The sequence below is a fragment of the Centruroides vittatus genome, unplaced genomic scaffold (genome assembly GCF_030686945.1).
Source record: "Centruroides vittatus isolate TY-2023 unplaced genomic scaffold, ASM3068694v2 scaffold_1319, whole genome shotgun sequence".
NCBI lineage: Eukaryota > Metazoa > Arthropoda > Arachnida > Scorpiones > Buthidae > Centruroides > Centruroides vittatus.
Window position 1 is genome coordinate 72,303 of NW_027122674.1, and position 16,657 is coordinate 88,959.

The 16,657-nt window shown below is 28.3% G+C and overlaps 1 protein-coding gene across 1 annotated transcript in view; it reads right to left on the reverse strand.

Moving 5' to 3' along the window:
- The window catches only part of kermit (PDZ domain-containing protein GIPC-like protein kermit), a 60,684-nt gene that overhangs the window by 9,253 nt on the left and 34,774 nt on the right, over window positions 1-16,657 (reverse strand). Inside the window, exons 2-4 of the mRNA XM_067284529.1 lie at window positions 6,835-7,065; window positions 5,542-5,680; window positions 1,564-1,670 (exon numbers count right to left, since the gene is read on the reverse strand). Coding sequence (XP_067140630.1) covers window positions 1,564-1,670; window positions 5,542-5,680; window positions 6,835-7,065 — 477 coding nt within the window. The remainder of the gene's footprint in view (window positions 1-1,563; window positions 1,671-5,541; window positions 5,681-6,834; window positions 7,066-16,657) is intronic.

The following is a 16,657-nucleotide window of genomic DNA, read 5'->3' on the forward strand; positions in this document are numbered from 1 at the left end:
TGTTACATCCAAATGGACTTATCTCATTTCAAAATTAATAAATTTTTGTAAACATTAATTAAACAGCTAATATTTCAGTTCAGTCATCCTTATTTTTAACAACAACAAAATATTATGACAGTTTATTTAAATATTTAATCATTTGATGAAAAATAAAAGTAAAACATTAATATTATATATTTTTATTAATAATTTTTATTGCTTTATATTTTGAGTTTTATCTAGGATTTAGCATTTTAAAGTATTCATGATAAATAGGAGTTATATAATATGAAAATAAATTCATCGTGTCCTTTCAATTTTCTGATGTAACTGGCCTAGGCTTTTCATACAAATAAGGTAATTTTATATTTCTGAAATTATTTTGTCTTCCTCATTGTAATGATAAACTGAGAATTTTAAATACCTTTTACACTCCTGTATGTACACTTTTTGAACTGAATAGAAAATACCTGAGTTTCATAAAACTTTTAGGTTTTTACAGTGTTGTCAGTATTACTAAATTTTACCAAAGTAAATTATACTGTAAAATATTCAGCTATTGCAATAATTTCCATCCAAAATGGACTTGCACCACTTTCAAAGTAAACATATTTGCAATACCAACAATCATCAGAACTTCCATTGTCAAAATGTTAAGGATTTTGAATTATTTTGACTATAGATTGTTTACAGATAAGTTTTATCTATTGTCATTATAACCTTTATTATTTACAAAAATGGACTTGCTCCACTTTCAAAATAAACAGTTCATATAAATACAGTACAAAGTATATTTTAAAGTAGTGAACTCTATGATACACTACTGAGTTATTTGCTTTGTTTGTTTAAAGCTTGATTTATGTTTACTTATTAAAATATACACAAATTTTGTTCAAATCTTTATGCTGTTGTCATCTCATAGTTTATATACATTCCTCAAAATTTGAAATTCAAAGAGCTGCTATGAAATTTATCATTTTTGAAGAGAAAAATTTTTGTTAAAATAAAGGATAGAATTTCATTTTTAAAACTTTTGAAATTATTATACATAAATAAAAATGATTTTAGGAAGATGCAACAGAATAATTTAAAGAAATCTTTTAGCACAGAAGAAAATTATAAAATCATTGAACCGCACCATACAGAACTGTTAAATTTTTTAACTTTTAATACAAAGTCAATAAAAAAATATTTGAAGATAAATTTTTTAAAGTGGATTATTTTAATCAATAATTAGTAACTTTTCTTTTCATTAAAAGAAGACACTACAGAGTTTTTTACATTTTTCTTTTTCTTTTATTTATTTAAATAAAAGATTCTCTCTGTTTTGAAATAATTTATATAAAGATAAAACTGTAAATATTTGTATTAATTTTTATCTTTTGAATTTTATATTAAAATCTCATTTTAAATGTAATATTAATCCATAGTTTAACAAACATTGATGGCTACTGAATATGGTGTTTTGTTTAAGCATTTCAACCAGCATATAACTTCTACAGAGATATAATCAAGAAATTTTTATGATGTATATTTTATCAAATTATTTTTTTAAGTTAAATATTTTAATATTTAACTTACTGCTTCTTCAATTGTTGCTGGACCTTTGGCACGTAATCGTAATGTTTCTTTGCCTGTTCCATAGCCTGCCTTTTTACCTCCAGGTCCACCACGTGGTCCTATGTGTGCTAAAAATATCAAATAAAAAGAGTTCTTGAAATCAATATTTCAGACAAATTATATATTATAACTATTCTGAAATGATCTATATCATTTTCATTGTAAAAATATAAAACACTTAAACACTTTAAGGAATCCATTATTTATTGACGTTAAATGCTTTTCATGATTTTAATGTTCCATCTTCAAATCCAAATTGAATTTATAAAATCAGAATACAATGTCCAAATGAAGAATAATAATCAATTCCCAAGTTCATTTTGGTAAATCTTATTGTTTAATCTCAATAAATAACTAGACTCAGTTAAAGCTTTGTGTGCTTTTTGTATTCTTATTTGCTTCATACAATAATAATACTAATGTAACATTATTTTAAATTTTAAAAATTCTGTAGTAACTACTGTTTTGTTACATTGATAACTAGCAGACAGACCCAATGTTGCCTAGTTAAAAGAGACTTTGATTTTAACAAAGAAGAAAAATCTGATTACAAAATCACTTTTTGTTGTTTGTGAATTTTATTCTCAGAAAGTTTCATATCGAGATCAAATACCCCCTTTATTTAGAAAATGGATCTGGTCCTTTGTTACTGTTAATACATTAGACTTTTGCTAATCTGACTATTCCTTGCATAGAGGGATGCCAGATTATTGAGATTATATAGGTCTATAGACAATGACTTGTTGCTTTTTGGTAATGATTCTTTTTAGAGTTAAACTGTTTTCTTATTGTGAAATTATGTACAGTTATAAAGTAATTGTAAGAAGCTGCATTTATAATAACATGCAACACTGTATGCAGAAATGAAACAGGTAAACAGGATGTGTGATAGGATTAACATTTTGATGGAAACAGAAGCACATATATGAGCACATTGAGGGATATGCCAGTTAATTGAGATGTTGGTCTATGACAAACTGGATTAGCAAGAGTGTACTGTATTTATAATAACTTTTGGAAATGAATGAGTCACTTAAGAAAGAAAGGACTATATTAGCATAGTTGTCTGATGCAAATCATGATCAAACTTGTAAGCCTACTTGTCAAAATATGCATACATCTACTGACAATATTACTTTAGGTGGGAGAGGTTTCAACATGTGAAGTAAAAGAAGTGAGGCTCTTGCCATGTGTACATGCTACTGAAAAAACATTTTGGAAAAAAATTGAAAAAAAACTGGGCAACATTTTATGCTTGGAAATATCCATTGAACAACTCTCAATTGGATATTGGACAGGTTTGAGAAATGTAGAACTACAGAGTATCAAAAGTCTAGTGGTTCCTATGCTTGCAGGCCAACTGGTAAAGTGACATGGACAGTGGAATACATATTCAACAGGATCCTGACACTTCATTGAGAACAGTGGCTGCAAAACTTGGTCCCACCATCAAGTAGTGCAGGCACAGTGAAGTTCTCAACATAGTCTGGCCAGTTAACCTGTCTCAGGAAAATTAAACATCTATGACAATCAGTGTGTAGAAGAAAAATCAATAAACTTTCTGTGTTTTTTATACAGGTACCGTACAACTTTTACTTTTAGGTTTGTCACATAAAGAAAATAGCTTATCTCTGATTGCTAGGTTATCATGTTATCATTTAGGCTTGAAATCAAAAGTACAGCATACAAAAAGTACAATCTTGATGTAAGATGGAGGCTTATCAGAAAAAGCAAATTTATCATTATCACCACCAAAATCCTTCAAAGATCCAGAAGATCATCGCAGAACATTTTTCTCAAGTGTTCAGGGTTAGTATTAATCACTGAACAATCAAGGACATTCTGTCATAGAATAATGGAAATAAAATGAAAAACTTCATAGCTGTGTTAAGTGAGAAGGGAAGATCAAACATGTTAACTTAGAAAAAGCTCTCAATTTGAGGACTGAGCAAATGAATGCTTTTAGTTTTCAGAAATGAACTAATTAAGCTTCAGATAAAGAACTTATGCAGAGTGCAACATCATAGACTTTCACTGCAGCAATAACTGGCTACACAGATTTAAGAAGCACCATGGGATTGCAAAAAGAAAGATTGTTAGGAAAAGCATACCTGTTAACCTTCAGACTGTTGAGGAAAGTCAGTAGAAGTTGCAAGTACAATTTGAGAGATGTATACAACATGGATAAAAGTTCTTTATTTTTCTGTCTTACTCCCAATGTATCACTATCTTCTTAAGAAGTGAAAGGATCAAAAAAATCTAAAGATTATCATCACCTTTTGCATAAATGCTGATGGAAGTAACAAGAGGAAACTGATGGTAATTGGAAAAAATTAAAGAAACCTCAGTATTCCAGCATTTTAATTCAGAGTTTTATGTCCATTATTGCTCAAACAAGAAAAGCTGGATGACAGCAACCAAGTTCAATAATTGGCTGACCATATTTAACAATGAAATGAGGTGTGAAAGATAAAAGTGACCAATTGCTCACCCTGAACAATGCAACTTTTCATACATGTGACAATCTCAAACAATGTATGTTTGTGGTTCCTTACCTCCTAACACTATATTGAAATTACAACCACTTGAAGCTGGTGTAACCAGATTGATGCCAGAGAACCTGTTAACTGAAATCCGCTTCTTACTAAGTCCATTTAATTGAAAGCAGAAGCTTGGCAGAAAATAACTTCAATATGCTTCCAATTGTTGGAAGCATATTGATCTCACACATCCTGATGCCACTGAAGATAGGACAGTGCTCTCATCAAAAATCCAGGAACTTTTTAATTCTCTGGCTACTGTTTGTCCTTAAGTTCAAGAAGATGATATCCTGTAAGTTCAAGATGATATTCCAGTTTGTATGAAATGACTCTCAAAGATATCATTGAATTTGTTTTGGGATAAACTGAGAATATGGTGAAACAAAATGATAAAGTTGTTACTGAAATTCCTTCCATTGGAAAAGTGCTAGAGTATCTGAACAAAATTGGAAAACATAAAAGACAGCAAAATCTGAGTATGTCATAGCCACTGCTCACTTGCAATGATGTGCAAGACATGAAAAGACAGCAAACAAAAATTAAGGATTTTTTAAAACAAGTTTTTATGTAAAGCTATATCCCTGGTTAATGTATCTATAATTAAAACAATATCCAAGATGATTTCGAGATTAATACTACATCCTGTATACATGTTAATAAAACTTACTGTAATAAAAAGGTTTTTGTTGATACCTCTCTAATCCATTATCCCATATCCATCCAAAATTCTGAGTGAATGAAGGTGAGTGAATTAGAAGATTGTCTGTATATAGATTTTGGAACTAATTCACAGCTTATTTTATGATGTACTGTACATCTAACACATGGAATGTTGTTGTGGTTTGTACATGTGATCGATGCCAAATTCTAAGGTTTTTTTAATAGTTGTGAATGCCATATTTTAACTGGTTTTGTCAATTTTTAAACATGTTTATATGCATGTTGATGTTACAGTTCTGTATTGTCTCAAAACAATTTCCTGTATTTTAGACCTATATCCAACTGACGAGGGCTAACTTAGTATAATAGAGTCTCATATGTATGATAAGCTGGTAAATTCATATACAATATAATATATATATAATAATTCATAGCTGTTGTGCAAATATAATAAACATACTCAAATAATCTTGAAAATGAAGCAAAAATTTAATAACTAAAATGTTTTCAGTTATAAGAGCATTAAAAACGTCTGTTATAGATTTTGGCATGCTTGCCTGTGGTTGATGCTGGTGTAAAAAAAACTAACAGCTGTAATCTTGGTTTTAACTTAGCCATAAACTTCAGAAGAAAAATCACTAATACATTTTGTGAGAAAAGAAAAATTCTCCTCTCAGTTTATCAAGATTCTCCTGCAAGAAATATGATAAAATACAACAAACACAAAAAGGATACTTACAGAAGCCAGCACGTAATGGTTCAACTAGCCTTAATGTAAAAGTTGTTCCCTTTGGAATGTCTTTCAATGTCTTTGCAACTTCAAAATGCCTACATCCAACCATACTTTGATCATTTACTCTTTCAATATGATCCCCTACCTAAAATCATTATTTCATATATACATTAATTATTAAAAGTTTTTATTTAAAATAATTTTAATTAGTGAGAAATTCAGATTAGCATAATAATATATATAGTATAAAGAAAAGGAAGTCCAAAAAGCACTAAAGACAAATACAGTATAAAAATTTTTTTAAATATATGTATTTGGTACATTTACTACACATTTAACATAAATATATAAGTTAATTACATAAATATAAATTAGATTATTTTTAAAAACATAAAAATTAATATAATGAATTTTTGTTTTTGATTGGAACATTTAGTATAAAAGGTTTCATTTATGTTTCATTTTGATATTAAAAGTTATTTATTTATTGGTATTACTGTCTCCTCATTTACAAGTGAATTGAAGCAATACCATCAATTCACATAAAGGTGTGAAATTTCCTTACACATTGCACAGTGAATTGGAAAAGATTTATTTATTTCTGAACAGAAAGTTCTAAAATTTTTAACAGTAGTAACTTTATTTTGCTTTTTAGAGAATTTTTACTCTGAAATTGTATAAGTTTTGATGCTCTATTATATGTTCAATGTTTGTTTTTTAAATTTTCAATTACTGTATTTATAATTTCTATTGAAAAATATAAATTACATAAATTTTTAATAAAGCAATTTATTATGAAATATAGTATTGTATAATAAAATTGCAACTAATATTTTGTTTTTATATCGACGGTATTTGCTTTAAATGTCATTGTTAAAGAAACAATAATACTAGACGTTCGTGGTATCAATGTTTATGTAAACATCAATTAATATGATACAACCATGAATAAAATTCAATATTAAGAAATTAAGCTTATTTTATATTAGAAATACTTGCTGATGAAAGAATAGAGGATAGATATTTCATAGCATGTATAATCTGTTCAGTATAAGCCCAGAATTTTTTAGTACTCGGCTATATCGTGCTTTTTCTTTGTCTCCCGACAAGCACAATATAATGAGGGACTACTGTATTAGATTTTATACTAATTATTAAGTAAATTTTAATCAAACACAACATTATTTTTTCAGTTTAATAAATTTTTCTATTTTTAAATATTCTGTATATGCTAAACATATAAAACAAAACAGCATTGTTAAAAAAATAAATTGTTTTTTCCACTTTATACATTCTCACCTGGATGAATCCAATTCTATCAATCAGACTGCCTTCTTTAATCCTCTTAATAAATGCATACCCTGCACCATTATCAGTTATAGTTAAGCCCAATGCATCTTCTGTTTTTGTAATTTCCACTTCTTTAGCTTGTCCTTTCCTATGTATAAAAATGAAATCTTCCAATCCTATTTGTCCTCCAAGCAATTTTGTCATGTCCACTTTATGAGTGTTGAGAGTACAAAAGAGTATCTGAAATTTAAAAAAATATATAATTACATATACATTTGACTTAAGTAACATATAACTAACAAGAGTGAGAACTGTAATAATTTCTATCAATGTTATTTCATATATATGATATCATACAAAGTTATATTTAACTACGACAGAGCTTTGTCAAATTTAAAAAAAAATATATAACATTTCAGTATAGTTGGTTCTCAATATTCAAATTAGTGGTTGCAAAATTTAATATACTAAAAATTTGGCCAGTGCATGTGTCTTCACTCTCATATTAACTCTCATCTGAGTGACCTTTTGTCTTTTGTGTATCTGGTGAATACCCTGATGTATGCATTATTCTCAGACTGTGACAAAATTTTATTTCATAGTTATTTTCAGAAAAACAAGTCTAAAATGTTACTAATTAAGAAGTTTTGTATTTTGTAATGAACACACATTTTTCTGTTATTGTAAATTGTTGCATAAGTATTTAGGCAACAGAAACATCTATTTGGAAGAGAGTACAAATTTTCACAAAATTTCATTATTTTGTTGACACAATTTTGCATATACAGACTCCACTGCACTTCAAATTAGACCACATACATGCTTACAAGCCCAAAATCAAATGACAAAACTAAAATCAGAAAATGGATTTTCAATTTTTTCATTTTGCACTATTAATCAAAAGAATACACAGGTAAAAACATAAAATCATATTTCATCCATATAATGTATTTAAACAAACTGTCTATTACACATATAATAACAAAAAGATATTATTATTGGGCTTATCTGAAATTAAAAACTTTTTCAAATAGTTTTTCATATCCACTCGCTAAAGCAGTGGTCCTCAAATAGTGCACAAAAGATGGCTAAATGTGATTTGAATATTATGAAAGTATATGTGAAAAATAATAAACAGATTTTTACAAAGATTTATATTACATTCCATAATAGCCTAAACTAGTTATTAGTGTATAGGGTAGCAGTTATTATAGTACACAACTAAGTTATTTATTATTTAAAATATATTAATATAGTTTTAATTTTGTACCAGTACATGAAGTGCAACAGAAAAATTTCACATTTTATAGTGTGCTGCAAGTCAAAAAGTTTGAGAACCACTGAGCTATAGCATTTTCTGCCATTATTTAAACAGAAATATTCCTTATCACCACATTATTAATACTACCATAAAAATTTTCCATTGGCAAAAAACTTTTCAGCTAAAAAAAAAAAAAAAACTTGCTCCACTCAATTTTCTGTTCAATTTCAGTATAAATTTCAAAGACTATTTTACTGTTTTCATTGTATTTGCCCTATAATCCATGCAAGTGTGTTCCTGGATCTTGGTCATTTCAATGTCTTCATGGAAACATTTTAGTGAATCTTACATTGACTTAAACGGCTTAAAAAGTTACACTATTTTATTTGAAATCTTCAAAATAAACTGGAATAAAATGTGATGTTACTTTAAAAAATATTGCAATGATGCATCAATAGATATTACTAAACTTGTTATGGACATTATTTTTAATGTAAGTAGGAAAAAAGTAATCTTTAGTACTACTTGCAACTAAGCACACAGTTTTTTTAATTCCATCATATTTATGATGGAACTCCAAGTTAATATGTGTGTTAAATAAATTATATATAGTATTATTATTATTTATGTAATTTGTAACTACCATAATGATGAACACTTTTTAAATAATTTGCTATTGTAACAATATAAATTTCTTAGAATGATTCTTGTTTTCATTTTAAATATTGAATATTTATTTAATACTGTAATTTCTTATTGAGAAAAGTTACATATTTTATAAAGGAAATAAAAACAAAATTTAGTTATTTTATAAATTATTATTTCTGGGAGATATTTTGGGGAATTATTTCATATCAATAAATTCATATATAGATAGAAAAAATTTTACCAATTAATTTTTAAGATTTTGAAAATCTAAACAAGAGAAGTCAAATATTGTAAAACTCACAAAAATAATTTTAAAAAACTACTTACAAAAGAATATTCAATTATTTAAAGTACAAAACCTGTTTTGAATTCAATGAAATAATAAATTTTGAAATTATTTTCTCATGGTTCTATTGCAAATTAAAAGAGAAACAAATACACATGCATAACATATATTTTTATTTTCTTATAGTATATAAAATAACAGTTTTTTTATATTAATATTTGTAATTAACATAGCATTAACAGTAACACTAAGCACAGGCTATAGTGATTTAAATATTCTACAAATAATCTTTAAAAAAATTTAAATTGCTTGTAAATATGCTTTAAAGAAGTTATTTTTGAGCAATGCTTAAAGCATACACAGTATTTTACAGTACATTTAAAACACGTATCTAATGTGTAAAACTACTTATAACAATTAATATTATCGAAAACTAATATTTAATAAATAATTTAAAAACACATTTATCCATCCAGTCTAGATAAAAATAAATTGTTAATATGCACAATCTCATAGCCTTATAAGTTTGTTACAAAAATCTGTTAATAGAAAATGAAAAATACATTTCCAAACTATAATCTAAATATTAAACTATTATAAATCTTGCCCACTATAATTAGAGGATAATAAATAACTAGCCTAATAAAAATGAAACTTCAGTATCACTTTAATAGACAGATTAATTTTTTTTCCTTTTTATTAATAGTACACATTTAGTTTTATAACACATTATTTACATTATTTGCTGTATATTTTTTTAAAAGTCAGAATTTACTGTTCCAATTCCAAACTGCAAATAATCATTAGCCTACATTACAATAAATTATTTACGAATTTTAATCAGTTAAAAACACTTTTTAAAAAATTCTACATTTAATAATTTAAAAACACATTTTATTTGAAAATTACAATTATGTATAAAAAAAAAAATCTGAAAACTAATATTTAATAAATAATTTCTTGAAAAACATATTCATACATTTTTATTTTTTGGGTTTAATATATTTAAATCTTTAACACTGTTTTCTAAGTGCTGGAAAACAATTTATGATATTTAATTTAAAATATGAATTCTTTTTAAACCCAAAAAATTCGAGAAAAAAAATTAAATCGTTAAGAATGAAAATTTAAGAAATATAGGCCCACATGTTATAATTCTAAATGTATAGAATAGTATCTAATTTTGTAAACAAATTCAATTTCTTATCCAATCCTGATCGAACTCAATGTGAGTGAATATATAGATTCAGAGACCTGTTGTAAAAAGTTTGAAAAATTTCCTAAGATATTAGCGAGGTTGAGGCCGAAGTTTTAAACGCGAAAACGTGTACGTCGGACGTTCGGCGTCGCTTTCCTGTAAGCCTAGAAGTTTGACATTGGCGTTTGGAATGTCGAGCGTGATTACACTGGCTTTCCAAACGCCATTGTCAATCTTCTAGGCTTACAGGAAAGAGGTGCTGAACGTCTGACGTACACGTTTTTGCGTTTAAAACTTCGGCCTCAATCTCGCTAATAAATGAGCAACAACGGACAAAGAGCATTAACATTAAAACAGAAAAATTAAATAAAACCCGTTTTTATCAGCTAAAGAACACACAATAGAATCTAAACGCGATTTTTAGTTAACAATACTGTATACTGATTATCAAACTTGAAATGCATTTATGCATAAAGAAAATAGTCACAAGTAAATATATCCCATTTAGAACTTTGATACTATTTTACATATCTATTAATTACGAAAGTTGTACAGTATATATGACCGGCAAAATAATTCAGCATAAAAATAAACCGAAGACCGTTTGGCATACTTGATTCTGCAGATATTTATATGCTATTGTCGATCATATTGATTATTTACAATCACAGAATTTGATCTAATTAAAGAAATTGATTTTATAATTTTTTTAAATTCGAAATTCTAGTTATTTCGATCAAATTTGAAAGAATACCGATATCGTCGCAGTTAAAATAACCGAAGAAGGTTATTTCGGTCAAGGTATCAAACTGGTTTGATGATTGCCAAAGGCATAGAACAAGGACTGATATTATCCTTGAAAATTATGGCTTGCAGCAATATCATAATCAGTATATGTACTGTGCAAAGAAATGTTTTCCATGATCAAATAATAATCGTGTTTCATGAAGAACTTGTACTAAATTACTAAATCAGTACTAAATTAGTGCATAAATTCATTAACTTCCACTATTAAAGCTACAGATTAAATTGATTCAAAAAATACTGAAATCAATGACCTATATACAATTTATTTGTGGCAAACGATTAACCAATTTATTAGACGACTGTTAAGAGGCCATTCATATCCTGTCATTAGGCCTTGAATTTCGTGACCCATTTCAGATTCTCTATATGATAAATATGATTTAAAAAAAATCACATTATCTCTTCCAAATATGTTCAGATATCATCTTGTACCAATTTACCCAGTGAGAAAGTTGTTTTCTTTGATTCTGGGGTTGCATTTTTTACATAAATTAATTTTTGCGATATTTTAATTACATTTGATTCTTAAAAATAAATGTTTAACACGATAATGTTAAAGATTTTAGATTAATTTTTATTTAAACGAATGTCTTTATCAATAATATCAGTTTTTTTAATTATTTAAACATTTGAACCTTGAATATTTAATATTTTATTTTATTTATTCTTCGATATCAATTACTGTTTAATTCTTTACCTATTCACATTTTTTTCATGTGCCCAGTTATAAAACTATGTCCAATTACTGTTAAACATGCATTGTCAAGTTTCAAAGCTACTAATTATTATTATTATTTTTTTTATTACAATTGCTGTCTACTGTCTCTATTATAAAGATAAGATATTTAATTGCATTACAATGCTTCTCATCATAAGAATTAAATAAAATTCTGTATAAAACTTCTTATTTAATAATATTGTTAACTTGTTTTTATGTTGAAATATTGCATTTCTTAAAAACTTTAATGATTATAAATTCATCTATTCTACATTAGTAAAATTAAAATTTAATTCTGCATCTTAAAACTATTTCCATAATTATTATACGGAGTGAAGTTTAATTAACTAAATGCATTTCGGAGTTTTGCTATAACCGTGTTATATTCTTTTCAGTTATATTAAACGCATAATCGAAATATTTAAATCTGACGTTGACTATTATAAAATTCTTCTTTAAAATATATATATTTTTAATTCTGTTAGGGAGTATTGAATTTAATCGTAACAGACGAAAATAATAATAGAAAATTTAGAATAGTCCCTAAAGGGAAAATTCACTCGAATTTTTATATCACATCACTTTTTAAATTATTTCATTATGGAATATTTATATCAATGTAACTAACATTGTATGTAGTATAAAAATAAAAACAGATTTCCTTAAATAAATAACTTAATTAATATATGTACAGTACATAACATAGAGAATAATGGTCAATTAATCGATTAATTTGAGCAATACCAGCAATTAAAATAGCTATTTAGTTGATTCACATAAAATGATTATTTTCATCAAATAATTTATTTGGGTTATAATTTTCACCAACTATTAAAAAATTCTACCTGAACCAATAGTCGAGTAATACTGTTAGAGTATTACAATATATAAAATAAATATATCACAAAAAGTTAGTTTCTAATTGTAAAAACAAACAAACAAAAAAGATGTCAAACTTTGTACAGTAATTTAGTATGTAATTCTTATTTTATTGGGAAGTAGCCAAATAATAATAATAATAATAAGAAAGGTAAGCATACCCATTCCTAACTTGAATTCACAGTTTTCCACTTACAAGAAAACCTATACAAATAAATGAAAAAGCACAGTACAATTGAGTAATGAGTCGCTAGGTGCTCGAAATATGGACTCCGTTCTTTTTTGAAGTACAGGAAAGTTAAACTGACAAAATGTTGTGTAAATATTTTATATATTAGGCTAAAAACTTATTACAGTAAACTTACGTTAGACCTATTCAATACATTGTTTTCTTAATAGAGTGTAAAATATGTTTTAAAAAATTGCAAGAAAACGTTTATTTTGATTTTTCTTTCGTCTGTATGCAAGTCACACACACAATCTAATTTATCTGAAAGCTTGTATTTGTAGAGATGAAGGATCTGAATGCCGTGTATTACCGCTAATTGATAAACCATTTTACTTAATATGGAACCCGAGTCGATATTATTAGCACCACAGGATTCCATATTACAAACAATGCCATTTTGAAAAACCTGAAGCTAACAACATATAGATAAAGTATCTGGTGGTAGAAGTTGTGTGTTAATCATTACCAATTAAAAACAAACAACAGTATGTATATCTTTCAAACATTTGAAAGTAGACGAAAGACAAAGCTTCCTCAACCACCATTACAAAACTAGATTCAAGCCCTTTATGAGCCCTAGTGCGATCTAATAAACACCCTGTAGCTGTCACTATGACATAACAGTGTACATTATCCTGACCAAACGAATTCACTTTTTTAATTATTTCTCTAGAAACTATTATTGGATAATTAATGAAATATAAATTTCAATTATACGTAAATATATGGGCCTATAAAGATACGTACAATATTACAGTTATTATAAACAAACTATAATATTTTTATTATGTTATAATATCGACTGACAATTCCTTTTAGAAAGAGAATATTATGACAGGAAGAAAATTCTTATTGCATTAGTTGCCGACAAAAACTTATTATAATGTTTTTTCTAATACTATGAAAATATTTAATTATTATTGTTATTTCAATTTTCATAATTGAAATAATAATTAAATATCATTAAATTCAGTAATAATTTTATAAACATTAGTTTAAATATACTAATGTTTATTTTAAAATTATCAATACAATTACAACACACTAGTAACTGAGTTATAAGAATAAAATTTGTTGTTAAAATAATTGGCAAGAGAAACAGAAACATTATTATAAAATTTATATTTCTGTGAGAAAGTATGTTAATAGGTTTTGCATTCTTATATCATAGTATAATAAAATTCGCTTCATGTTCAAAATTTATTTTTTATGGAAGATACTAAATTTCTTGACAAAATTGTCTGCGGCTGCTGAGGCTCTTTGGACTGGCTTGCGCAGGTTAAAAATTTGAAAAGTTTTGAGCCCATGGACTGAACAAATGAGTCTCTGTAGAGACGGTTTACTGAGTTTTTCAGGACGCGCGGCCACGAGGTGCTCCCTTCGAGCCCTGTTGTTCTGCTGAATGACCCCAAGCTTCTCTTTACAAACAGCGGGATGGTGCAGTTCAAGAGCATATTTCTGGGCGACAAGCCGAAGTACAGGCGTGTGCGCATGGTGCAGCACTGTATAAGGGCAGGTGGGAAGCATAACGACCTGATGACGTTGGCAAGGACACGTACCACCACACTTTCTTCGAGATGCTCGGAAACTGGTCATTCGGCGACTACTTCAAGGAGGAGGCGATACGCTATGCATTCGAGTTTCTGGTTGAGGATCTGGGGCTGGAGAAAGAGTGGCTGTATGTGACTGTCTAGGACGAGCTTGATGCAAACTCGCGGCGCATATGGCGAAGATATGTGGACGAGGACAGAATTGTGCCGGCGTTAGCGAAGGACAACTTCTCGGAGATTGGGAAGTATGGACCCTGTGGGCCGTGCAGAGAGGTGCACTATGACCGTGTTGGTGGCCGGGATGCAAGCATGCTTGTGAATAAGGACGACAATTCGTGATTGAGATATGGAATATTGTGTTTATGGAGTTCAACAGGACGTCATCTGGGCTTGGGGAGCTTGCGGTTAAGCACATTGATACTAGGATTTGGTTTGAGAGGCTGCTGAGCATTTTGATGGAGATGCCATCGAACTATCAAATCGACTCGTTTAAGCAGATTACGCGGTTTATCGAGGGGAAGTGTTCCTTTGTGTTTGAAGACAGATCGAGTGCTAGTGATATGGCCTTTCGAGTGCTTACAGGCCACTCCCACACTGGCGGTTTGCCTCAGTGAGAGGGTTGCGTTTTCTTCTGACGGTGTGGGGTATGTGCTGCGTCGAATTCTGCGCAGGGCGGTCGGTGTGCAAAAATGCAGTTAATTATCCTATAAATAATTAACTGCAAAATATAATTTTTTATAAGTTTAGTATAATAAATGTGATCTAAACATATAAATCTGATATTTATAATAGTCCTGTATTAAATGTTTATCTGAAATATTACAAATACAATTTAAGTGGCAGTTTTCTTCTATTACAAATACAGTAATAAATTAGTGTAGAATAAAAAACTATAACTCTAAACAGATTTTTATAATATATTAATGAATTATTTTAATAGTCTTAACTGTATTTTGTTAAAGCCAAAGATGAGAAAGTCTTTTTTTTCTGTGTGAAGAATATTAGGTCGTATAATTAACGTTAAGCATAAGCTTTTACTTAATCTGCAAATAAAAACAAAAGCTTATACTGCTGTAACATTTACTTGCTTCTCAAGTAAAAGCTAAAGTGATATGATGAAACAACGCTAATTGCTTCATTTTGCTAGTAAATGCTTAAAATTTTCAAGTTCCCTATTAATTTTCTCTATATTATTCACTTTATTGTATAAAAACAATCTATTAAATGTTCTAATTACATGAATACTTTAATACTGTTATCACTAACTGTCGACTGGGAAGGACTAATTGATCGTGACATCTTGTACAGTTGATCTCACCAGTCAGTAATATTAAAAGGAGGAATCTGTGTTTGTGTTTTTAACACTTTTACTAACATTAGCTAGTTTAAGGTCTTTCAAACAATGGAAAACGGTATTTCATTTTTCAAATTGTAGAAATGACTGATTTTAAAAAAGAAGGGGGAAAACACATCTTTTAGCGTTATTTTTTTTCCTTTTTATTTGGTGACTTTGGGTAATTTTCATTGACCGAACTGACAAAATTAAATTGCTTTTAGATTGACAAATATAAAAAACACCGTACCGTATGACCGTACAATGTAAAATATTTATATATTGCTGCAGTCTCCAACGGCAGATCAAATTCAATCGGAATCGTTATAATTTATCGAGTTAGGACGTTGTTCCCATCCCTTAATTCTTTCTTGCTAATTTAATGAGTCAGCCAGGAATACGAATGAATCTGATACTATTCCTGCATAAACATTTACAAGTTACAAGAAATAATTGAATAAGTTACAAGTTGTAAACTTTGTTGTGTAAAATCAATTTCTTTAACTTGTAAGCACAACGCTTGTAACAAGTGTTACGTCTACAACATATTCTTCAGCAATTAATCCAAGAAAATTCTTCAATTGATAAAAAAGCAGTTGGAAAAATCCAGACTATATAAATAATCAGAGGTTAGGACAAAATGATATCCAACAAAAAATATGTATTTTATTATAAAATTCAAAATTTTATAACAGCCGTGTGTTAAAACTTTCCAGATCTGTATCATTTATTACATTAATTGAAGCGCAGCGAGCAAGCTTCCTTGACAGGTTTGGTTTATTCGTATACGGCAATGTGACACCTGCGCAATCTGCCGAGTGGGAATGCCTTCCGGGAGGTCTTTTATGGAAAACTGGCCCCTATTTGCGTGTTACTAACATGTGGAGTTTTCTGGGTTTTCTTCATGGCCAGCTAGTTGGCGA